The sequence below is a fragment of the Pseudopodoces humilis genome, chromosome 1 (genome assembly GCF_049639895.1).
Source record: "Pseudopodoces humilis isolate 2021_Gansu_Grassland_sample_001 chromosome 1, ASM4963989v1, whole genome shotgun sequence".
Taxonomy (NCBI): Eukaryota; Metazoa; Chordata; class Aves; order Passeriformes; family Paridae; genus Pseudopodoces; species Pseudopodoces humilis.
This window is the reverse complement of record NC_142200.1, coordinates 149,823,393-149,848,453: the sequence shown is the minus strand read 5'-3', so window position 1 is coordinate 149,848,453 and position 25,061 is coordinate 149,823,393. Positions and strand designations below refer to the sequence as shown.

Sequence of the window (25,061 nt, the reverse complement as noted above, 5' to 3'; positions counted from 1 at the left end):
AAAATATAAATAGAAAACAGAAAATATATAAAATATAAATAGAAAATAGAAAATATTTATTTATTTGTTTGTTTGTTTGTTTAATTAATTAATTATTTACTTACTTACTTATTTATTTATATAGAATGATGATTACCTGAGCATAATTACTTCGAAATTACCTCTGCTAACTGGGGAGCAGAAGCCGCATTTCCCGAAGCCCCAGTTGGGATCCAGCGTTTCCTGATTGAAGGGCTCAGCCCAGCCGCGCCTCCCACGAAACTGGGCGGGAAGGGGGGATCCCAAAGCTCGGGAAGGGCGGGAGGAGACTGCAATTCCCAGAGTCCTCGCGCATCCTGGCCCCGCGGTGACATCAGAATTCCATGGCCGGGACTGGCTGGGCAGCGACAGCAGCGAAATGTGAGCTCGGCGTTGTCCCTCGTCCCGCGGGGCCTTTCTGCAGCCCCGCTCCCTGCTCGGGCCGGGACCCCCGCCCGCCGCTTCGGGAGGCCGTGAGGGAACCGGGGGAGGTGACACCGCGGGGAGGGCAGCCCGGCTGCTCCCGTGTGGGTTCGGGTTCGGGGAGGGCAGCCCGGCTGCTCCCGTGTGGGCTCGGGTTCGGGGAGGGCAGCCCGGCTCCTCCCGTGTGGGTTCGGGTTCGGGGAGGGCAGCCCGGCTGCTCCCGTGTGGGCTCGGGGATGGGGAGGGCAGCCCGGCTGCTCCCGTGTGGGCTCGGGGATGGGGAGGGCAGCCCGGCTGCTCCCGTGTGGGCTCGGGGATGGGGAGGGCAGCCCGGCTGCTCCCGTGTGGGTTCGGGGAGGGCAGCCCGGCTGCTCCCGTGTGGGCTCGGGGAGGGCAGCCCGGCTGCTCCCGTGTGGGTTCGGGTTCGGGGAGGGCAGCCCGGCTGCTCCCGTGTGGGTTCGGGGAGGGCAGCCCGGCTGCTCCCGTGTGGGCTCGGGTTCGGGGAGGGCAGCCCGGCTGCTCCCGTGTGGGCTCGGGGACTCGCGGGTCGCGCTTCGCCCGCCGGGGCCGCTCCCTGCCCGCAGCCCCGAGCCCGCCGCGTGCCCGAGGTTCTCCCGCTGCTTTTCCCTCGCTCCGCGGCTCCAGGGGGGTGGAGGAGACGCTTTTCCACAGCCTGGCAACAGAGCGCGTGTGGTAACCGCGGTGCGAGCGGGCGGGGACGGGCACGGGCGGCACCGGCGGGGACGGGCTCGGCTCCCTGGGGCAGGAAAAGCAGCCGGGGAATGGCCGGTGGGAACCGACAGCTGCGCAGGTTGGTTTCGGTGGAAGTTGGCTCTGGCTGCGGGATGAGGTTTCTGCGCCTCCAGGAGGGATGCTCGAGCTGCCCGAAGGATAACCCAGGGGTGTCCGGAAGGATGCTCGGGCTGTCCGAAGGATAACTCGGGGTGTGCAGAAGGATGCTGGTGCTTTGAACAGCTGGAAAATCACCCAGGACAGTGATTTCTGCTCTGTAATGCTTGCTGAGGTTGTTGTAGTTTAAAGTAAAGTGTGGTGAGTTACTTTCCTAATAGTGTTCAGTGATTTTTCAGTGCTTTCAAGTGATTCTTTGGTGTAAGTGCCTGACGAAGCCCATATTTCTCCAAACAAGCATCTCGTGGTGCTGAGCACCAGAGTCTCCTAGCAGGAGACTTTAAAAGTCTTTCTCTTTAAAAGTGTTTCTCCAAGTGAATACGAAACTTGGGAATGCTTGCTGTCATCTCTCCTCTGAGAAGTGTAGTAACTTAACAACCAGGTAATTAAAATATTAAAAACTGGTCTATTTCTTTTTAGAAGCAGTTTAGGTGTTTGATTGATTTGTACTTTAATCTCACAAAGTGAGGAGGAAGTCAAGTGGGAAAAGTGGCTTTATATCTGAGTAGTCTAATGAAATGAAGACACAAACTTTTTATGTAATGTTTAGTTTGTCCTGATCCTTCTGCAGCTGATTTAAAAAGATCTATTTATTTGTCCACACGTTACACCAGTTTGTAAATTCAGAAAGTGTGGGGTTTCCCCATTCAGCAATGGAGCACTTTTGTGTGTTTTAAGATCTATTTGGAAAGAGTTTGATTTATTGGAATTTAAACTGTACTGGGTAGGTCAGAATGAATTGGGAGAAATATTTTGTAACTCCAGCTGGAATTTTATATTCCTGAACAAAAGGGTTTGTTATTAGTACCAATAATCCTGTTTAACAGCACAGGACATTATCTACAAATCAGGCACTTGAGGTGCCTTTGGATTATTTGACTTTAAAGTGAGTGGAAGTCCAGTAAAAACTCGTTACCTATTTGTTTAATATTCCCTTATGTTTCCCGGGGCTACCAGGAGATAATGGAGTGTGACACGTGACAGGAATTGTAAGTGAAGGTGAATTACATTCCCTTATATTTTCATGGAGCCTGCATAGAAAAATGAAACCTGAAACTTCAGAGTAAGGGTTTCAGTCATTTTTGCATACAGAATAATTAGAAATAGTGGGACTGGAATGTTCAGAGTACTTGTGGCTTTAGACAACAATGAGGAGTGTGTAGAGCTATGAAATCTCTCGTTAAAAACAATATTAGTAACTTTTTGAAATAGTTTAAGTGAATGGCAGGGCTTTGTTTCTAAACTCTCTGCTGGCAAATTATTATTTTTTTAAATCAAGAATTTCAGTCAGTGGAAGGTGAGGTTATGAATTGGAAGTTTTGATATAAATGTTGCAGAAATGTTCTGTGAGTTTGTGGGGGGGTTTTAGGCTCAAGAAGAGGTACCTGACAAAGGCATCACTGCCTCGTTTCAAGGGTGGCATTGAGGAGTGGGTTGGAGTCTCTTATCCCCAAAAACCTTTCTGCCAGGTGGCTTTGTAAAGCAGATAGGCCTAAATATAAAATGAGTCTAAAAAAAAAAGTTGTGCTAGAGAGAAATGTGGATCTCCAAACTTGACACCCAATTCTGGAACTTGTAGGAGGAAATTTTCAGGCCTTCCCTGTTATCTCCCTGAAATACCAAGGTAATATTTGGAATCCACTTTTTATTTACCAGTAGTGCAAGAAGCTTCTGTTTCTAGGAGCCACAGACAGGGAGCACAGAAAATCTCATTTTTCTGAAGGGGGCTGGAGCATAGGGAAAGCACTCAGACCTGTTTGGAGCAGCTGTGTAAATTTTAAGCTTCCCTCGGATTCCTGTGTGCCTTGTGAAGCCCAAATGCAGCAGCTGCATTGGTTTGGGATTTTCCCATTATTTCAGGTAGCTCCTGCTTAGAGAGATCAATGTTGTTATTTGGGCTTTGGGATATCCCATGAGTGCTTTGTGAGATCCATTTCTAAAGTTGGTTGTGTCCCTGAGGTAATGATTAACTAGATCAATAATGTGTATTGTTAGACAGAAAAATAGCTGATAAAAGGTTGATGTGGCAGGATCCCATTCCTGGTAACAAAACCCAGATCAGCCAAATCCTCAGTGCTGCAGTTTGGGGGAGATCAGCCACAGTGGGATGTGGGTACAGCCTGATATCATCTCCTTCCTTTAGGACAGGAGCAGCTGCTCTGTCAGGTTTTGAGAATAAAAAATTAGGATAAAAACTGGGAAAAATTAAAATTAGGATGAATTTGGCTGCTGCAAAATTTACCCTAATTTATCCTAATCGTAAAAGCTGCCCTGGGCTTTGCTCAGTCAAAGCTTTGTGGCAGTGGAGATGAAGCCGTAGGTTTGTGTAGGGCGTTGTTCTGCTGTGGCCTGGGGAGTGTCACACGCGTGGCAGGGGGCAGCCACAGCTGGACACTCCCTTGGAACAGGTCAAAGTGGGGTGTGCAGAGAGCAGAGGGAAGGATTTTGGAATGGGAACATTCCACCTGGATCTTGGGAGTGTGGGATTGTTCAGTTTGGAAAAGAGCTCTCAGATGGTCAAGTCCAGCCCTGTCCCCACGTGCCACGTTCAGACACCTTTTGAACAGTGGTGATTCCACCAGTGATGGTGGTGGATTCCACCACTTCCCTGCTCCAAGGCCTGACCACCCTTTCAGGAGAGAAATTTCCCATAATATCCACCCTGAGCCTCCCCTGGCCCAGCCTGAGGCTGTTCCCTCTCCTCCTGTCCCTGTTCCCTGGGAGCAGAGCCCGATCCCCCAGCTGTCCCCTCCTGTCAGGGAGTTGTGCAGAGCCAGAAATTCCCCCTGAGCCTCTTTTTCTCCAGGCTGAGCCCCTTTCCCAGCTCCCTCAGGAATTCTCCAGCCCCTTCCCAGCTTTGTTCCCTTCCCTGGCAGGATGGATTTCCCCATCTTGCCTTGGGTTAGGGCTGGCTGGGCTGGAGGAGCCCTGGGGCTGTGAGTGGGAGGAGCTAGAAATGAGTTTTATTTGTAAATACAACTTTGACAGACCTGGTAACTGCTTTTTTTTGGATTTTAATTGCTTTTCAACAGGAGAAGTTGGTGTTTAGGAGTCTGACTCCTGCCTGCACGCAATGCTGCACGCTCCAGAGGAGAGAACCTGGCTGCTGCTAATAAGGACATGGTCCAAGTGCCACCCCTGGGCATTTCCAGCCACAGGTGAGCCCAAAACTGAATTTCTGTGGGGAATCAGAAATAAAAACTCATGTGAGGTGTTTGTTTTGTAGTGAATAAACCACACTACACAAAAACCTCAGCATTTGGAGAGATTATCTCCCAGATGGAGCAGCTTTCTCTGTTTGTGTCAGGGCAGAAGAATGATCCTCTGCTCATGGAAATCCAGCAGATCCTCCCATGTTCTTCTTGTCTTTGTCAGACTCACCACAAAGTCCTGAAGGAAAACTGCTGGAAGTTACCATGGAGCCAAAAAAACCCAAAAAAATATTAATTAGTATGAAATGAACAGCCAGTATTTAGATGCTCGTGTTAAAACAAAATAAACAAATGGCTTGTGAACCTGTGAATATTCTTAATTGTAACTGGGCAACAGAACCCATATCTTGACCTCATAAATTCATGATTTTTTCTGCCATGATTTTTCTACATATTAATGTTATTCATTACTGTTATTTTAGTTATTTATTCCCACACACAGCCCACCTTAAAAGGTGCTTTTTGAAAATGCCTTTGACCCAGCTAAGAGGGGTCTGGCAAACTTGGGTTCTTTTCCTCAGGAAAAAAAGGTTACTTGATTCTTTGGCTGCTGAAAAGGAACATTTCCTTTTGCTGCTGCAACAAGTCTTTGTGATGCTGTGAGTTCAGTATTTAGAGGGAAATCTTCAGTTATCTGCCATTTTTATGGTTTTATCCCTGACTAAGAGGTCTGAATAACTGACCTATTTTCTCCCCTGAATTTGATTTTTTACACATCCTTGTTGCCTGTTTTCTTCTGCTGCTTCATTTCCTGGGAAACCCAAAAAAGCATTTTAGAGATTTCTGGGATTTTTTTTAATTTTTTTTTTTCCCCAGTGGATTTCAGAGAATCCTTGGCAGTGCACCCTGAATGAGTCAGGCGGTCCCACTGTGCTACAGAATAAGATATCCACAGGTGGGAGTTACTAAAAGTCTTAAAAACGCCCCAAATCAGTGCTTTTTTGTGTTTGCTTTATCCTGCCAAGAAACAAAACCCAAGAAATAAACAGGAAATACTTATCCTGCTGAGAAATCAGAGCAGAATACCCTCAGTGTGATTGTGACAACGCTGCAGTGCTGTTGTTTACTGTTATCAGGGATGTTCTTGCAGTGCTCTGGAGCAGGCAGATCCTGCAGTTATCCTTTAGGATAACTGGCTGAAAAAAAAGCCTTTTGGCTAATTTTTGTAAAAAAGCCTTTTGGCTAATTTTAATGCCTTTTTGGAAAACCAAGAATTCTGTCAGGTGGGACTTTGTGTCAGTGAAAGGGGTTTCTTCTGATTGTACAAAGAAGTAATATTTAGCTGTGATAATGTTATTTTTCAGCTTATAAAACATCTTTTCAGAGAACTTTTAATCTAATATGAGCCAGAAGCTCTTCCCATCTCTACAGAGGAAGAAATCCTGGCACAGTTTCCCAGAGAAGCTGGGGCTGCCCCTGGGATCCTTGGAAGGTCAGGTTGGATGGGGCTTGGTGCACCCTGGAAGTTGCAGGTACTTTCCCAACCCAAATAATTCTGTTCCAGTCCCCCAGATGTTCATAACCCTGGCATAATTTAGGATTCTCCATGAAAAATTCCTAAAACTCCTTCCAGGCTGCCTGAGGGTGCGTTGCCAGCAGCTCCTGGCATCTCTCAATAACAGCCACAAGTCTTGAACTGCTTCCAGGGCTTTACTGGACAGCACTGGGAACAAAACACTTCCAGTAATGAGGAAAAACGTGGGAGTGTCCTGCTGTATTCCCAGTGCTGTGGAATCCCAGCAGAGGGAGGATTTTCACAAGATACAGGTCTCTGTTTCCAGCTGCAGAAGCCTCTGTGTGGAAAATGGCTCGGGCACATCTTTCACTGATCTTGCAGATCACAGAATCCCAGAATGGTTTGGTTTGGAAGAGACATTAAAAATAATTTATTCCACTCCCTGCCATGGGCAGGGACACCTTCCACTATTCCAGGCTGCTCCAGCCTGGCCTGGGACACTTCCAGGGATGGGGCAGGGACAGCTTCTCTTGGAATCTGTGCCAGGGCCTCCCCACCTTGACAGGGAACAGCTTTCTCTCAGTGTCTGATCTAAATCTTTCCTTTTTATATGTCACAGATACCACAACAATATCAATGTCAAAGAGCTTTGATACTATTTAATTTCATATATATTTATACAGGAAATCTTAACATTTTTACTAATGAAGTTGTGCTCACCTATTTCTCCTCTAACTTTATAAGAGAATCTAGGTACAAAGAAATGTGTGAAGCTTCTGGAAATAGTGAGTAGTTTTGGTAAATACTTTTTTTTGCCTGCTCCTTCACTGTTTGAATGAAAAAAATTAGTCCAAATGACTTGGGCTTTAGATGTAACTTTTTATTATTGTTTTTGAAGGCAATTCATCAAGACCAGTGGCTTTCCCAGGATATGCAGGGGAATAAAGTAAAAGCCCTACTGAAGACTGTAGGAGTTAAAATTTCTTTCAATTAAAGTTTTTTTTCTTTTTTTTAAATTGAAGGTTTTCCCCTCTTTTTTTTTTTTTCCCAAAAGCAGCATTTAATTAATTGATTTGTAACTTTGAGATTCTGAGTGATTCCATCCTTTTTTTTTTCTTTTTTCTTTTTTTTTTTTTTTTTCCTTCAACTTGTTAGAGGTTCCTATGTAAACCCCAGAAGAGAATTTATGTTTGACTGGGTGGAAGAACAGGCTCCAGTGTTTTGGAAGCACTGAGCCTTATCTAGGGTACACGGAGTCCCTCTTCTCCTGGGCTTTTAGACACATTGTCCTGCACAACTCAACATCAGCAGTGATTAATGGCTCTGAAAATAAAGCATAAATCCATTTGTTACAGATCCTATTTTTAATCTGTGCACAAGTATTTTATGCTGGCCAAGGAGCAGGAGGTTTTTCTCTGTCTGCTGTTTCCTGGAAGCTCAGACAGCACCAGAGGCTGGGCATTGCCTAAATTCTTGCTTGCTTGCTGCTAAATTCTCGTGGAATTTTAGCCTTGCTGGATCCTAAGGGATGCCTGTGTTTGTTCAGGAGTCACTTGGAGCAGAAAGTGTGGGTCACACCCTCCTCCTCCTCCCCTGCAGGGTCAGAATGTCCCTGTGTGAGCTCTTCTTGTGCCTCATTTAATGACATAAATACTGACAGCATTTATATGGAATTTTACAGGATATTTGTGTGGCCTCCATGCGGTCCTTGTACCTCTAATTCTGTTATTTAATAGGGGTTGGTCTGGATGTGCAAAATCAGTTCACAGCAAGTGATAAACTGTGTAAACTTTTTAAGTTCAAAAGCATTCTCTGCAGGGTTGTTCTGTCCTGCTCTTGGTGGGAACACACCTGACCAGAGAATATTTCTGTCCCACCTTTTCAGAAAATACCCAGGAAGGGAGATCTGAGTCTGTGACAGCTTTCACTGGGCCAGGGATTAATAGTAAAGAAGATAAATTAAATTCAGAGAATTCCAGGATGGAAGAGGCCTCAAATATCATTTGCTCCAGTCTTTCTTGGCATAAATAACCTCTGAATAAATTATTTATTCGTAATACTACTTTCTGCAGCAGTACTTGGCTTTCTTTCTTACCCACATTTTGCTCTGTGGAGTTTCCAGGCACTCCTCCCTTCTTCCCATGGGCTCTTCACTGGAATATTTTGTGTTTTTTGGGGTTATAAAAGGATGATGGCTCTTGTTTTCCAGAGGGGATGTGTTTGCCTGGGACAGGTGCATTCCCAGTCTCACAGAGCAGGCAATTCTGAACGTGCCACGCCAACACCTAAAATGTGAAACCTGTGGAGAATTCCTATTACTGTGCAGTAAGTCAATTCTGTTACTTGCATATTTATTTTCAGAAGACAGATTTGGGTTAATTTATTAATTTTATTAATTAATCATTATTAAATTTGCCTTAATAAGGCAAAGGAGGGAACACGATTTAGACTTTATCCTTTTGGCGTGGCTACGTTACGCATTCCCGAAAAATCAGTTTAGTTCAGGAAATCAAAGCAAAGCTTTGCCTTGCTGCCTTTACTGCTCTCTAGATGAACATCTAATATTAAAAAGGAAATATTTCTTTCTCTGTTCAATGCAGGTAAACAGCAGGAAGCCAACCATGGACACTCAGTTTTTCTCCCCGTTACTGGGAGCAGTCCCCAGTCCCCCCACGCCTCCGGAGCCCTCCCGGCTGTGCAACGACTGGCCGGGATGTGCCGAGGATTTTGCATCCCAAACTACCTTCCAGGAGTGCCCAAAGAAAAGGTATCAGCATTCCTGCTGTGGCCTCAGAGCTTCTGGGTCACTGCAATTCTTGTGCTAAAGAACAAATGGGGATTTTGGATATTTTTTTGGGGAGAGTTTCTGGAAACTCAGCGGATTTTCTTTGTTCTGTAATGGTTATTACTGAGGTTTTGAGGAAAAGATGTGGGGGAGTTTTCTTTTTTCCATCTTAAAGCCGAGTGGTGGTGACAGAATATTGCCTTTTTTGGAGGGAATTGGGTGATAGAGACTGACACAGCAGCTCTTGATGAGAAAATGCCCTTTTAATGAGCATTTCTAATACCTCACTGCATTTTTTTTATCATTTTCTTAATAAGAAAGACAAAATCTGAGGTGGGGAGAAAGCAGAGTCCACTGGCTCACAAGGTGCTGAAAATTAATAGTTAAGGAAGATACATTGCAAAAAACCTTTTGAATAGAAGATCACACAGCTTTGGTGTCAACTGTAAGAGTTAATTTTAAGTAAGGAGAGGCAATTTGCCAATTAAAGTATTTTCTTAAAGCAGCCTTTAGATTATTGCAAGGTAACTTTAAAGACAAAAAATAGTTATGGAATTAGAGTTAATCCATGTCTACACCCATTCTGAGCCAGCAGATATTCAGAATTTCTTGAGGTCTCCTTAAAAAAAAAATAGGAAAAGAAAAAACATTGTGATTTGACCAAGACACAGAAAAGATCTGGTTATCAAGTATCAGGTCTGCATTCAGAAAACATTTTCAAAAGAGTTTTTGCACTTCAGTGCATCCAAAATTAAATCCAGATCCCTTTGAGAGGAAACTGAGCAGTCATGGAGTAAATCAGGGACTGAGTTAGAAGTGAAACTGGTGAGGTCTTAAAAGCCAACAGGGTGTAATTTTCACTGATTTTCCCAGTGGCAAGAGATTAAAAAGATGATTTTTTTAATAAGAGTTTGTCTCACATTTTATTGTCTGTGTTCATCAGAGTCAGTGAGCAATTAAGTGGCAGCTGAGGTGGTTTGGGTAAGGTGGCACCAGGGAAAACTCCAAGATCTTCAGGGACACTGAAAGGAATCAGAACAAGGTGGGGAGGGAAGTTTATTGGAGCAAAACAACGAGGATGGAGGGAAGGAAATCTTTAACAGCATTGTTTTAATTAAGTTGTGAGGAAGAGTCAGGAGTCATTATGAGCAACTCAATAAAAATCTAATCTTACACCTGAAGTAAAAATTAGGTTTGTTTAAAAATTGTGGAAAACCTTGGGTATTTACCAGAGATAGTTAGTTAGCTCTTTTACTAAGTTAGTTCTTTTATTGAGTGAGGAACTAACTGACTTGAGTGAGAAACTAACTGACTTGAGTGAGAAACTAACTGACTTGAGTGAGAAACTAACTTGACCAAGAAAATACTTACTAAAACCTCTGTCCAAAAGGGCATTAAAAAGTGGTCCAACTTAAGTAAATAAATTATTTTCTGGGATTAACATAATAGGTTTTGAATTATTTGGCAGCAGATAAATTAGAATGCTCCAGACTTTGAGAATATTGATTGTATTTATGCTCTAAACAAGACAGTCAAGGTTTGAAGGAATGTCCATGAAACAGTTTTGTTTCTTGGAAAGAAAGAAAAATTTTTGGTGCTTGGAAAGTCTCTGGTGAAGCAAGAAGGAAAATAATTCTACTTCACTTGGACTATAGAATTCACAAATGCAGGAAGAGATTTCTGTAGAGGGATGCTCAGGATACATTAAATTCAGAACAACTAGAAAATGCTGCTAAAATAAAAGTCTGATCCTCTTCTTCTTGCCTGTTTTGTTTAGGAGAAAAATACTTATTTAAAACTTTTACTTTGTTGTTTATTTACTTCATTTTTCAGGGCACCAATAAATCTTAATTACTCTGGCAATGGGCCTGATATGTTTGGGTTGGTGTCAAGCATTTTAGAGGAGCCAAACAAACCAGAACCAGCTACAGATTGGTAAGTTTGTTCTGAGAGTTCTTGTCATTTGTGTGCTGGTTTTTATGCCCATTGTCACACAGATATGATACACATTTTTAATTATTTCAGAGTTGAGTAATGACAGCATTTTAAATCCCCTTAAAATGTGGAGGTGTCTTCACTTGCCAGTAAAAAAACCCACAAAAACCCAGGAAAACTGAACTGTTAAAAATGCAAATTTTTTTTAAGTTTTCCCTCAGCTTTACAGAATTTGAGGAGGAAATAAAGATGATAATTAATTCTGACTGGTAGGGAGCTGACTGACTACAGTGGAATCTGAGATATTTAATCTCGGATTCCACTGAATCCGAGATTAAATATAAATAAATCCAATTAAATAAAAATAAATCCAAACAAACCCTGCAATTCTGAACATGCATCAGATAAACAGTTGGGTGATGGGATTTCACAGAGCATTTCAACTGCAGTGGGAATATTCCTCCTGTTTTTGAGGAAAGCTGTGCATGGCTGGTCAATAATGTAAAGCTGGGGAATAACCATTGTGTGAATTGTTTTGTGTGAATTGTTTTAAAGTAAGAAATGTTTTAAATCCTGACGGGAGGATTGTTTAACTCTCTTTCAGGAATTCTCTATCCAGATTGTTTCCCCCTCTGTGGGCACCTGATTTGGGCAGCAATGGGGAGTTCCCAGGGCTCCCAGCTCAGCACTGTGTCCAAAACAAGGATTTCCCCAGCTTGCTGGGCACCAGCTGCCATCAGGAACCCCTGCAGGAGCCTCCTGATGTGGAGATGCTGCACAGAGGTCTGGGAGACCTTCAGCTCCTCGAGTCTTGGCTCTCTCCCCATGCTCATCCCAGCACTGCCCCCATGAACGCTTACCCTGAGAATCCCTCTTGGCAGAACAGCACCACAGCTCCCCAGGAAGGGTTTTCCTTCCCAAGTGGGAGCTGGAACCAGCATCTGTGCACTTACGACCACGGGAGGTTAAATGGAGGTTATGAAAAATGTGGCTCCAGTTTTAGCCCTTTTTCTCCTCAGAACAGGATGAAGGAAAGCCCCAGCGTGCAGAAGGAGCTTTGGAAAAGCGAAAGAGCAAGAGGAAAAGCTCTGAAAAATTATGCTCTAGGACAAATTAAGTATTCCCCTGATCTTTCCAATCAGCCTGGTGATAACTCTTGGGATAAAGTATCCCAGGACAGCCAGCTGTTCTCTAAAAGATGTGAAAACTTCACAGCTGCTCACAAACTGCAGTCACCTGTCCATCCATCACTTCATTTCTTCAATCAACCCACTAAGGAAAATAATTTTTCTGGAGGAACAGGCAGAAAACCCCAGGAAAGCCATGTGCAAAATGGCCATCGTGGCTTTACTTTGGGAGATGCTTTTAATAATAATAATAATGAGTGTAAAGTGAATATGGGCCCTAAGGAAAGTTCTCATGTAGCTGGATATGATTTACCTGTGAAAAATGCTGTGCAAAACGGGAGTTATTCCTCGTACCAGGGGTGTGCGTGGCTGGATGGGAAAAACCTGGCAGCTGCATCTGAAATTCCGTGTGGAAAACAAATGGCCACGAGTCCCCAGTCCTCATCTGGGGTTTCCACCATGTCGGGGGGCTCTCCCACCCACCAGCCTTTCACACAGCCCTCCTACTACCCCCAGCTCCTTCCCGCCCTCCCTCCCAGGAAAGATGGGAGGTTACAAACATCCAACGGAGTTCCCAGCCATTTGGGGGTTCCTCATTTCGTCTCAGAGAGCCAGAAGCAGGTGAGACCCGTTGGAAGATCGCAGGAGGATGCGGGGATGAGTAAAGAGGGGAGGCGCCGCAAATTCCCCGTTCGCTTTTCGCCCGACTGGTTCGTGCAGCAGAAAGCTGCAGGTGGAGACCCTGCTGAGAAATACCACAGGTTCCCAAAAAGGCAGAGCCAGGAAAGTGGCAATAAAGATGATAGAAGAGGTAGAACGAATTGGATCCCTCATTTGGGATCTGCAGCTCCAAACCGCCAGCCCTTCGACGCGTTTCCAAAAAAGCACGAGCAAAATGGTGGCAGCTTGTCAGATTTCATCAATCCTTCTCTGCTTCCTTCTTTCCCATTCATGTCTGATTTTAAGCAAAATCCCAGCTTCCCTCCATTTAATCACCAACTGCTCTCATCAGGAAATAATTTTAATTTCCCTCCGCCACCGTTTCCGTTCTCGGACCTTGTTGATCTTTTTCACTGCGACGACTTTAACCCCTTGAGTCCCTTCATCAATGATATCTTCTCTGGGGAAATCCCTGCCCCCTGCTTTGCCTTTCCAACCCCATTTAACAAGTACAGAGCTCCCAGGAGCCGCAGTGGCCCTGCTAACGAGCTCCACATCCGACTGGAGGAGTGCTACGAGCAGTGGAGAGCTCTGGAGAAGGAGAGGAAGAAGGTAAAGCACAGTTGGTGATGATTCCTGATAAAGACTTGGCTGGTTTTAAGAGAGAAAGTTCTATGGTGTTTCTTCTTTGGTTTGTTGGGATTTTTTTTTTTTATTTTTGTTGGTTTGGGGTTATTTTTGTTGGTTTGGGTTTTTACTGTCAGTGATACAGCCACAGCTTTCTCTTTTTTTTTTTTTTTTCCTTCCTTGTTGTAGTAAATCTCTGGCTTTAGTAAAAAAGAAAATGAAGTAACTAATCCTGGGCACCCTCTATTTGTAGAGAAAACCTACAGTGTTTTGTTTGTTTTCAAAGGAAATTTCAGCTTATGCTCTTCTCATTATGGTCACTTTCCTGCCTCAGGCTCATTCCCAGAACTGTTGGCAGGGAAGGATCTCACTGATAATGAGGGTATTGCACTTGGGAATGAAAGCTCTGTGCTCTAAAGAATCAGGAAGAGCGTTCCTAAGAGGAGTCAAATCCCTGAATTCATGCCAGGTCTCAGAAAACGAATTGTCCATAACCCCTGGTTCTAATTATGCACCCAGTCCTTGGCTGCTTCCACATGTGAGAAACCTCCTGGTCATTGGAAAAAGGTGTCTGAGCAAACAGACCTGGGAAACACCTTTTGTTTTCCATCATCAGCTGGGGGACCTTGCTAATGGACTTTTGGAAGTGTGAATGGAAGTGCCTGTGCTGCTCTCCAATGGATGCCTTTAAACAAGACTCCTCTCTGCCTGTCTGGCCTTCCAGGAATTCTCTGGAAGTCAGAAAGGGATGATTCTTGCTCCAGTGTTTCCTGTTCTCAGGCAGGATTTGGGACAATTTAGTCATTTACAAAGACCAAGTCGTAGTTTTTGTCTCCTGCTTTTTGTTTCTTCATTAAAAGAGGGTTGTTTATCCTTGTACTTATTAATGAAAGGGGCTTTTTTGACCCTTTGATCTGGTCCATTCCAAGTGATCCAGTTTTATCCCAGTGAGCTGCTCTGGGTTGCTCAGGGCGTTGTGTGGTTACGGAATATAAACTGTTCTCAGTCCTCCAAGCCAGCTGCCACAGCCTGGCTCCCATTCCTACAGCCAAACCACATTCCTCAGGAGGGGATGACTGCAAGAAGATGGAAACTCCCCCTGGGATTTGATTTAATTCTCTCCACCTTGTCTGATCACTCAGCCTTTTCAGCTTTCTGAAACCTGTTCATTGCAGCTTTGGGGTCACAGCTTATCATAAACCCCACTTTTCCAGGGATCTCACACTTAAAGCATTTCCACAAGTTAGGAATTGTCTGCAATATTAAATGTGCATGTAATTTAGTTAATTGCTTATTAGCTGTAATTCTTAGCTAATTCTGGTGTTGTTATAAGAATCCATGACCCTTTCTCTGTCCTTTTTTTTTCTGGATGCCTCTCGGGCTCCTCAGATGATGAGTACAGGTGGAATCAGCTCTTGTTATCCATGTTGGACCAGGGCAGGGACTAAATCATGTGGAAGTAAAGCAAAAAGAGAAGGACTTCCTCTCAAATTCAGTACAAATACACACAGTGAGAATGTGGAATTAGCCTTGCCTTGAATGGCAGTGCAGCACCTGACTCCTCTCTCCTACATCCATGGTACCCTGGAGGAGGAAGGACATAAGGAATCTACTGCTAGCTGTGTCTTTTTTATTCCACGTGTAAGAATTTCCTATCCAGAAATAGGTTTGGTGATGTTTAGTCACTGTCTGTGTTAGACACTGGCTGAGCCACTCCTTCTCAGCAGAAGTTTGGCTGTTGTGTTAAAGATTTTCTCTGTTAAAGATTTTCTCTGTTAAAGAGGTGGTACCAGTTTGTGTTAAATGTGATTTCATCCTGATGCACTTGAGATGTGATTTATGCTGCTGCTATCACCTGGTTCTGTTTGTTTAATAACCATAACATGTGACACTTGAGAGAAGCAGTGAGAGGTGTTGAACTCTGAGGGAGAGCTGAATTAGAGAAATATTCCTGCGAGGAAGCTGGAGAGAGACTTTTGGCAAGGCCATGTAGTGATAGGTCAGGGGGAATGACTTTAAGCCAGAAGAGGGCAGGGTTAGATTAGATTTGGGAAAAAATTTTTGCTGTGAGAGTGGTGGGACCCTGGCACAGGGTTCCCAGAGCAGCTGTGGCTGCCCCTGGATTCCTGGAAGTGTCCAAGGCCAGGTTGGACAGGGCTTGGAGCAGCCTGGGACAGTGAGAGGTGTCCCTGCCCATGGCAGGGGGTGGAATGAGATGAGCTTTAAGGTCCCTTCCAAGCCAAACCATTCTGGGTTATTTGGGAATGTTTTTCTGTCAATGCAGCCAGAAGTTGCTAGGGCGCTCACTCCTAATCCGCTCGAAAATTCCACACAGCGCCAAAAACCAGATTGATGCCATTGTACTAATTTCAAGCACTCACAGTGACAAATCATTTCCCTTTCAGACTGAGGCTGACCTTTCAAGACACTTCCCAGGGCAGCACATCTCCAGCTCCAGCACCTGCCCCATGTCCCGACTCCCCGCGAACCCATCCCGCGTGGATCGCCTGATCGTCGACCAGTCCCGGGAACGAGCCAGGGTAGGCCTGGTGGAGCTGCAGTTCCTTCAGGATTTGTTTGTTTCTCAACCAGTGCTCAGTGATTTTGGTGTTTTCTGCCAGGTGCTCGTGCTGATAGGAAGAATGGAGAGGCTTTGTGGTGCTCCTGTGCACAGGAACATCTCCAGGACCTTGGAGCTCCACCTGGAAGCCATTCAGGTGACCCAGGCACGTCGGAAGGATGAGATTGGGAATGCTGCAAACCCCCAGAGTCATGGGGTGCCACGCTATAGCAATGAGAAAGGTAGTGCTGCCCATTCCTGGAGCCCTCAAAGCTTTTTCAGGGATTAAGTTCTGAATATGTTCCACCTAAAAATGTAAATTTGCAATACACAGCAATTCTTGTCACCTTGGCAAAAGAAAGTTTGCAAATACACTCTTGTTACCTTTTAAGACTTTAAATTACTTTGAGTTCTATTGTTTTTTTTGTTGTTTTCCTGTTACTAGTTTAAAAACTTTGAAGTTTTTTCCTCTTGGCTAGGTGACAACTGTAAAAACTCTTCAGTGACATTATATAGCCATAAGTGGTTGTCCTAAAGCAAAAATGTGCTCATTTTTAAGCAAGTAGAATTATTTCCTGATATGGCTAAACTGTCTTTTCTCTTCAGCTTATAAAATAATAACAAAATTGCCAGTGTTGTGCAAATCAATTGTCTGTCTACCTTACCTAAACCACAAACCCACCAGGAATGACATTCCATGTTTCCCAAATGCTGTTGCAGTAAAGCCAGAATAACCTGTAGCAGCACTAAACGTGGCAATTTATGATTTGGGGTTAAGGATTATATTATTTTTCTTGAGAAAATACCTGTGACTCCTTTCTGCTGAAGTGGGCAGGGAGGTTCCTTTGGCTGTGGAATAGCTCTTCTTGCAGGGGAAAGATAAGATGGGAAGAGAATCAAAATGTTTTGCTTTTGCAATTCAGGTGCCAAAAATTAAAATACAAAATGAATGTAAAGTGTCATGCCCTTAAAACAATAGTCCTACATGCAAACTGACTTTTAAAGTGACTCCTAAAACTTCCATGTGACTTTAACTCCAAGTGGGAGTCAGGAAGAGTAGAAGGAAGGTTCTTGGCCAGGCAGGAGAAGTAGGACAGTGGTTAAGTGGATGATTATGATTAGATTTAATGCCAATACAGCATCCAAATATTGCCAACATACAGCTCTATCATCTGTTACAAGTTGTGGCATCATCAGGTCCTGGTCCCTCCTGCTGAGTCACAGGTTTTGGGGAGATCCCCTCCCTTCCTGAATTCCCAGAGGAGTGAAGGAGCAGCTCAGTCCCAGATTTCATCAACAATCTGTGTTTGAAGGGTTGTAGTATCAGCAGTTTTGGCTGGAAATATGCAGGTTTGCAATCCCTGGCCTTGCAGGATTCACAGTTGCAAACAAATCCCCTGTGGAGCTGCTTTAAGATTTCATCTCTGTATTTGACCAGATCTTTGTGCTTTTACTCACCCATCCAAAAATCAGTGCTCTCTTCCTGCAAAATCAAAAAACTGCCTGCAGCCTCGGCAGACCAGTTTGCCCGGTGTCCACCAGCATTTTGGCCCCTTTTGCAGCATTTTGGCCCCTTTTGCAGCATTTTGGACCCTTTTGCAGCATTTTGGACCCTTTTGCAGCATTTTGGACCCTTCTTGCACAGACAATTCACGTGAGATGTTGTAGCTGTCATTAATGGTGCAGCTCCAGCTTCTCCTTGAGCACTGTTTGCTCCAGGCTGTGAGTTGAACAAATTTATGCAATTTTAAAAAAAGAAAATATATAAATGGATACCATTCCCAGGCTTGTCCACTGATGTGTTTTTCCTGTTGCAGATGTGCTGGCCCTGGCAGCTGCCCTGCGAGCCCTGGCTGGTGCCACGCGCAGGGCCCGCACCGCGCTCTGGTGCGCACTTCAGGGGACTCTGCCAAAATCCCCTCCAGCCAGACCCCAAAATCAACAGCTTCTCCTTCAAGGGACACTGCAAGAGCTTTGCCCTTCAAGCACAAGCACCCAAGAGAAAAGCAGCGTGGAGCACAAAAGCAGAGGAAGTGAAAAAGCTGAGGAAGCGACGAAGATTTTGGAATAAGCGCAGATGATAAAAGGAAAGCTGAGGATGGGAGGGAAGGGCTCGGGTCCTCCCCAGCACCGGGAGAGGTGGATTTCATAGGATGTCAGGAAGCAAAAAGGGTTAATTAAGGTGCCTGCTCAGTGCAGTTGTGGTACTGGAATTCTGGTATGGAGAGACACAGCTTGTGGTGGTGTCAGTGCAGTTTTTCTGCTGCTGAGAATTTCGGTGTTCTGAGGAGCTGAACGAGAGCTGAGCATTTCCTCCACCCAAAGCTCTGAGTCCCGCCAGGACCTGAGCAACCAGAGCGTGGTAGAGCTTAATTCTCCTTTTCTTTTGCTCAGTGAGACAATTTAGCATATTTAAAGGTCCTCAATAATCGTTCAGGGTTTTATTTTTATTTTTTGCACCGTGTGTAGTTCTTTCCAGAGCCAAAGCGATCACCGAGTAGTTTTCACTGTGCCGGGAGCAATCCATGCTGCTGTGCTGGTGGCTTTTGGTGACAGATTTTCCCTCAGTTTGACAGGAATAATCAGTGTTCAGTACTGGTTGTGTGACAGGCTTCAGCAGTTGTGCTGCCAGTTCAGTTTTCCAGCAAAACCGGTGTAAACAGAGCTTTTTCCATTGAATTGCCCGCTTTGGTTTTTCCACTAAAAAAGTGGATTTTGTAGCTTTGCAGTGTGAACTGCATGGAAATGCACATTAGCAGGTGATAGAAAACTTGCTCAGGATTAGAAATTAGGTTTATTGGTTCCTCAGTGGGTTGAAAACCAGTAACAATATAACATAGAATGCACTTAATTAAAATAACTATTATTTGTTATTAATGTATGTTCATGGTACTATAATTTTTCTCAGACACATTCCATATTTATTTTAATGTCTCCATTCAATGTTTATTTAAAAATCTATTTTAGTAATAGGAAGTTAAATATTTTGCCAAATCTTCCGAATAATCAGATTTAAGGATTTACTCAGGAACTCTGTATATTATTATATAAATATACATGTGGTATATAGGGATTTTTTTGGGAAAGGGATGTTTGCAAAATATTTACACAAAACTAACTATGTACTAGGTTACCAAAGCTGTTTCACTGATCATTTTTTGTTGGTGTGGAAGGTTTAATATATTTAATTGCTGTTAATTAGTCTCCACTGTATGGCTTAGACAATCAGAGTGTGGTTGTTCAGGGTGAAAATTAGTAAAGAATCATTAACTCAAGGTGTAATCTTAGGGTATTTAGGAATATTTTAATGCTTTAACAGCTGTCTTACTGTTACACAATCTCCTAGCATGTACTAATAATTAAGGTTCTTGAGTGTCAGGATTTAATGAACAGCTTTGGAGAGCAGTTCTTGGGTTAAAAGTGAATTAAGTTGGGGATATAAGCAAAATTTGAAGGACAAAAATGAAGATTTTTATATCATGTGGTGTTCAGTGTCAAATTTGACATTTTTGTGGGTAATTATAGAACTGTTCCCATATATATTTGTACTTGGAAAAGTGTTCCAAATGCAGTTGTGTAGTTCTGGATCTGTGGATGTTTCTAGAGCAGATTTTGTCTCAGTAGTGCCACCCTTAACTCTGTTGGGGTGTGGAAATTCGTAGCTAAAATTTACCCAGGCCTCATTGCAATCCACCAAGTTTAAAAGCAAAAGTGGATAGAAATTAGATTCTTACTATAGCAAAATTATGGTTTTTTCCCCTAAAGAAAGTGAATTCCACTTAACAGATTATTTTCAGCCTTAACAAACAGATGCCAGAGTTATTTCAGTGTTTCCTCTGTGTGCACATGCAATTTATTTGCACAAACTGATTTAAGAAGGGTCAGTCTGCATTTGTGAAACTGATTGTGCTCCACAGTTTAAAAGAGGAGTTTGCAGTATTTCAGTTTGTGGGTGATTTGGGGGTGTAATTGCCCAAATTAAAATTAATTTACCATTGCTGTACTGACAGGAAATCAGAATTTGAGAGTCTGAATCTTGGGGTTTTTTTCTGTTTACAGAACCAGGGTTGTTTTGTAGTGGTTTAGGGTATGATTGGTTCTTATAGTACTGCTCATCTGTTAATTAATGATCTTAATTAGTTCATAGTTAATGTGCCTTTAACAGCCTCATTTTTCCAGAGTGTTAAAAAGCTGTGTGGTCTCTCCTGTTCTCAGTTTAAAAATGCATTTTAAAGGGTTACACGTGGCTGCACGTGACTGTAATCAACACACATTGTTAATTATGTTAATTGCACACACGAGATCATCCAGGTTTGGGTTCTTTAAGGAGCTCTGTGCCTCTGGCATGTCCCCCTGGATCATGTGCCCGGGTCAGGTGCTCCTTGTCATGCCCCACAAATGCTCCTGTTTCACTTTGCCTCGCTCTCTTTTCTTCACAAAAACTCCAGATCTTCAAACAAGAATGATTTATTTTTTTAGTGCCCTTTTCTATAAATGAGTTTGTTATGAACAGTATCAGACCTAGAATGAGTTTTGTCTTCAGTTCTTAATTTCTGCTCTGCTTCTCTTGTTTTATTACAAATTCTTTTGCATTTTAAGGGAAAAGAACCCACTTTATTTTGTATAACACTTTATTAAACCCACTTTATTTTGTAAAATAACACCTGGGGCTGCAGCAGCTCTGTCATAATTTTTGCTGCCTTGTGTTTAATTTGGCAATTTTAAGGTACAAATTCTGCAAGTCTTGCACTGTTTTTTTGGTGTGAATAAGCACAAGTATGATGCTTGTGGCTTTAGGGACTAATTGTATTCACATTTTACTGACTTCAGGGAAAGCAGAATTGAGGTTTTGGGTCACACTTAAGCCAAAGAGGTGGTTTTGATTTGGAGTTAGGTTTGATTTCTGGAGAGAAAAAAGCAAATTCCCCTTTCCCTCCCCATTTTGAGAAGCAGTGAGGTAAAATTCAGTTTATTCCCCTTTTTTCCCCACTTCTACCCCTCCACTCAGCTTTCTTGAGATTTAATGGGGTGTTTTTTCCCTGCTTTGATTTATACTTTTTAAATTTTGGGGGTGAGATGAAGAAGGTGGCAGAGTTGTAGCCAGTCCTGGTGGCAGGGATTGCTCCAGTTTAAATCAATACTCAGTTGTCCCTTTTTGAGTCAGGATTATTATCAGGTGCTTTTTGAGGGTTGGTAGTGAATCTTTAATACTTTAAAATCACAGATTGGTAGTCCAGCACAACACAGACTTAAGAATTACAATTATTTCTCCATAAATAACTGGAGTTTTTTGGTGATTCAACCTTTTTAATTCCCAGAAGGGAGGCCAGCAGCAGGGAAAGAACTCTTCATTCTTTTATTTTTTTTTTCTGGTTGTAGGTTTTATATCCCTGTTTTTCTGTATCCACAGGGTCCCTCTGGCAGTGAAGTTGCTCTGATGCTATTTATGTAAACTAAAAATGGGTATTAATTTGTTATTTCCATTAGAGCAGCATGCAGGGAAGGTTATTTAAGTTCGTGGTGCTTGTGGCCTTTTCAGGAGTGGGTGACATTTCGTTCACAAACTGCTGCTACTGGATTTTATCCTTTCCAAACTGGATATTTTTCTTTGCTGCTGGCATTTACCACCCCACCAATATTTTTGTCTTTTCTGTTTTGCCTTTTCTTCTTGTTTTGTTGTTTTGCTTTTTTTTGTTCGGGTTTTTTTGGTCTTTTTTTGTTTCACATTCCTGGTCATGTGAAATTTGGAAATGATTTCCCTTAGGACTGCTGCTGTAGTTCACAATAAGTCTTTTATGGTTATTCCTGGTTGTTTTTCTTGGAGGGAAAGGTTTAAGGTGGGGATTATGTGAGTGAGAGGCTTTGTTGAGGTTATTTCTTTTTCTCAGAGAAGTGTGGGGATCCCCCAGGTTTTTGTGGAAAGCTCCTGGGCACTTTTCCAGAGGTGACCACCAGCACAACTTCCTGGGATTGTCTTTGATCTGCAACCCTTTTTTGGGGGGATATAAAGGAGGAAAAGGGAGCTTCAAGAAGGAAGGAGCCTCCAGGAGCCCAAATTCCAGTGGAGAGGCTCATTCTTTTGGTTTCCATGGTGAGGAAGGCTTGAGGGACCAGGAATCCTCTCTTGAATCAAGATTCTTTTCCCTATTGGATGCTGTCAGGGTGCAGCTGCTGAGATTTTGGGCAGAGTTGGCTTCTGCTTCACTAAGTCACCATGAAGTCATAGCTCTGATTCTGCAGGAAGCTGGATTTTTTTTTTTATATGTTGAAATACTGTAAAAATTATGCAACAAACAGACCTTAAGCCTATATGTTTATTTTTTTTTAATTATATTTTTACCTGCTCTGGTAGCTGGGTATTGGAATTTTATTTAATTTTTTTCCTATTCTTTGATTGAGAGCTGCAATTTTGGCAAATACTTCATAGTGGCACCAGCCCAAAGCACAGTTTTTGGGGATTTTGTTCTTTATATCTTTATTTCTGTGGCAGAGTATGTGATTTTAGCTGCAAAACTAAATGTTCAATTCTTTACAGCCACAGTCTGCTACAGATTTATTTATTTTTCCCAATGGAGTCGTTAAAAGTGGAAGAACTTTGGGTTCTTGATTATTTAGTGCTCATAGATTGAGCCAGGAGCAGGGAGCCCTTCACATCAGTCAGTATGAGGGCAGTTGACTGTGGAATATGTATTTTAATTATTATTTTGGAATAATTGGGCTGCTGAAGAGCTGAGTGTGGTCCTGCTCCCACTGAAGGCACAGTAGTTTAAGAGATTTCTGTCTGGATTTGGCTTTGTTGCTTTACCTTGAGCTCAGGAGCTCGTTAACCACAAGCTCAGCGTTCACCTTGAACATTTATCATTAACTCTGGAGGGATGAGTTCCCAGCCTCTTTTTTAGGGATCCTTGGAATTAGCTGGGATAATTTTGCTTTCTCTTCAAGCTGAGGAATGTACCTGCTGCAGAAACTGGGGCTGTTTCTGGGAATTTTCACACCTCGTTTTCTCCTGTTCTGCTTGGAGGGAAGTAGAGCCTTAACCATGCTGAGACCTTGATTTATTCCCTGTGCAGTTCATCCATGGCAGTCACCAGCACTTTATTTTTCCTTTGGTTTGTAGCACTTGAGATGTCTGATTTTTATCAATTATTATTATTTTTTTTTTTTTCTGGTAGAGAACTGCTTTGTAATTCTCTAAAATGAAATAATAACTTTGCCAAGCGAATTTATCAGTGATATAGAATGGAAGGTCTTTATTTTTCTTCATTAGCAATACTGTAATCAAAGGTGCAGAATAATGTGTTTAATGTACATGTCTGTGCTGTTAGAGATTGAAAATATATTGGGTTAGGAGCAACTTTGAAACAAATTGAGGAACTGGAGTTCTAAATCCTCTTTGCTTGTTGCCAAATGAGCTTTAAAAAGGAAAATATTTGCATATAGTGTATAAAAAAAAAAAAGCACTGGTTAGAGAATAAATCAGAGTAAAAATCATTGCCAGACAAAGATTGCTTTATGTTTTTTACTGAATAAAACACAACTTGTTTATGCACAGTAGTAACTTAATGAGCATAGTTTTTTTCACAGAATTAGGCTGTTTCCAAGATAGAGATGGGAAAAATAAGTTTCCTTTTATTTTTTATGACAGATATATAAAGATGAATAGCATCTATATTTTAATATTACTGTTTGGTGTCTGAAGTGTATAATTTATGTGTGTGTTGGTCAAACTCATTTCCTTAAAATATCCCATTTTACACTGCTAGTGAAATATTACTGAAGGAGATTTTAGTTGGGCCCAGCAGAAATACCTGAAATTATAACTTAGCTTAAAAAAAGCAAATTGTTGATTATGCAAGATTCTTAATCATTAATCAATTTAGGCTTATTAAGTGTTTCTGTAAAACAACTGTGGATGTTTGAACGCTGCAAAAATCTTACTTCTACCTCTTGTGTAACTTCCTTAAAATTCCCCTTCACACATGGACTCTGATGCCACAGGGTGTTGGTGCACCTTAACTTGGGAATTTCATCTGCTTTTCCTTTCATTTTATTTTATTTTTATTTTATTTTTTTTTTATTGTGGAACACCAGGATGCCTTGTTATGTCCACCTGTGTTGATTTGGTTTGTGTTTCATGTGTGAGAGTCTTCAGACCTAGGAGAATTCTGTAATAAATCATGGCCAGTGTAATTTTCTGGTATTTTCTGTGTACGTGGTTTGATTCCTTTTATTTAAATAATCACCTGTGTTGTGTGGATGTCCCTAATAAATAGCAAAGGCTTATTTACATCAGCTCACACTGTTTTCTCAGCTGCTGAATTTCAGTTTGGTAACTCTGCCTTGGAAAGACCTGTTGTGTGTTCATGACGGAAATTAAAATCCTTTGTGATTTTTGTGGCTGCTTTTATTGTCTTAATTCTCTGGAAGAAGGGGAAGTTTGGGCAGTTCTTGGACTTGGGGATGAGGGATCTCTTGGATCACCCAGAAAAATTCAGATTTGCTTCAGGTAGTTGGGAATAAAGGGCAGACTCGAAAGGACTTCAAGAGATGTTTTGGGGGGAATTGGGATGAATTTGGCACTTTTTCTCAAAATAAATTGTTGGCAGAGATCAGAAGCACAAGTCAAGAATTGCTCAGGTAACAACAGAATTTGGCTGGTTTGTCCTCTGGAGTTGTGTGATGTTCTAAACCTTGACAAGGAAGAGTTTCTTGCTTTAGAGTTTAAAATTTAAAAGCATTTTTTTTTCTTTTCTGGTGGCAGGCAGAAAAAATAATGGATTGTTTTTCATTGGTGGAGAAGTTATAAAAATATCCACGGAGCTTTGGATAATCTAAAGATGTAATTTTGAAGCGTTTCCATCTTCAGCTGACCCTGTACATGTCAAATATCCCAAATCAGCCCTTCTGAGCAGGTTCATGTTGTTGTTGCTGTTTGGACACGTGTTTTATAAATGAGTTTTGGAGACACTGCCAAAAAGCCTCCTCTTTTCTCCTCTTTTTCCAGAGAGAAGGGGATTTCCAGAGCAGATCATGAGAGAAACATCCCTTCCCTGACAGGCATCTCTGCTTTTATTTCACTGCAGCTTGGTTGCTTTGACACTTGTTCCAAAACACCTGTGGTGGAATAAATGCAACTATTTTAGTGGGACTGTGCTGGCAGCTGGCCAGCAGAGATGCTTTAGAAAACAGGCACAGGGAATTGTGTTCTTCCCAAATCAGTCTGATAACATCCAGTGTTTTACGTGGATTTTTAAATAATATGAATCAAAAGTGTTTTAAATCCACATTTGTGTGACAGGCTGGGCTTTGTGAAGCCATGAAATTCAGTTGTGCTGTTCTGATTTGAATA

At 42.5% G+C, this 25,061-nt stretch overlaps 1 protein-coding gene across 7 annotated transcripts; it reads left to right on the top strand.

The window, feature by feature from the left end:
* Window positions 1-272: 272 nt before the first annotated feature.
* On the top strand, window positions 273-24,076 carry LOC102102203 (uncharacterized). Of its 7 annotated transcripts, XM_088059066.1 has the most exons (10): window positions 273-399; window positions 4,383-4,508; window positions 5,867-6,034; window positions 8,228-8,343; window positions 8,619-8,785; window positions 10,637-10,738; window positions 11,343-13,137; window positions 15,558-15,692; window positions 15,774-15,954; window positions 17,530-24,076. In XM_088059066.1, the coding sequence occupies exons 5-10, from the start codon at window positions 8,640-8,642 to the stop codon at window positions 17,781-17,783; spliced, it is 2,613 nt and encodes an 870-aa protein (XP_087915192.1). In that variant the 5' UTR covers window positions 273-399; window positions 4,383-4,508; window positions 5,867-6,034; window positions 8,228-8,343; window positions 8,619-8,639; the 3' UTR covers window positions 17,784-24,076. The 7 variants fall into 7 exon arrangements, with proteins under 7 accessions (XP_087915192.1, XP_014112244.2, XP_005527875.2 ...); XM_014256769.2 differs by lacking the exon at window positions 5,867-6,034; XM_088059063.1 differs by lacking the exons at window positions 273-399; window positions 5,867-6,034 and adding an exon at window positions 431-509.
* The last annotated feature ends 985 nt before the right edge of the window (window positions 24,077-25,061 follow it).

Coding starts and splice junctions, on each gene's coding strand:
- LOC102102203 (XM_005527818.3), top strand. CDS start 8,640: ATGGACACTCAGTTTTTCTCCCCGTTACTGGGAGCAGTCCCCAGTCCC. Junction 10,739..11,342: donor CCAGAACCAGCTACAGATTG/GTAAGTTTGTTC, acceptor ACTCTCTTTCAG/GAATTCTCTATCCAGATTGT. Junction 15,955..17,529: donor ACGCTATAGCAATGAGAAAG/GTAGTGCTGCCC, acceptor TTCCTGTTGCAG/ATGTGCTGGCCCTGGCAGCT.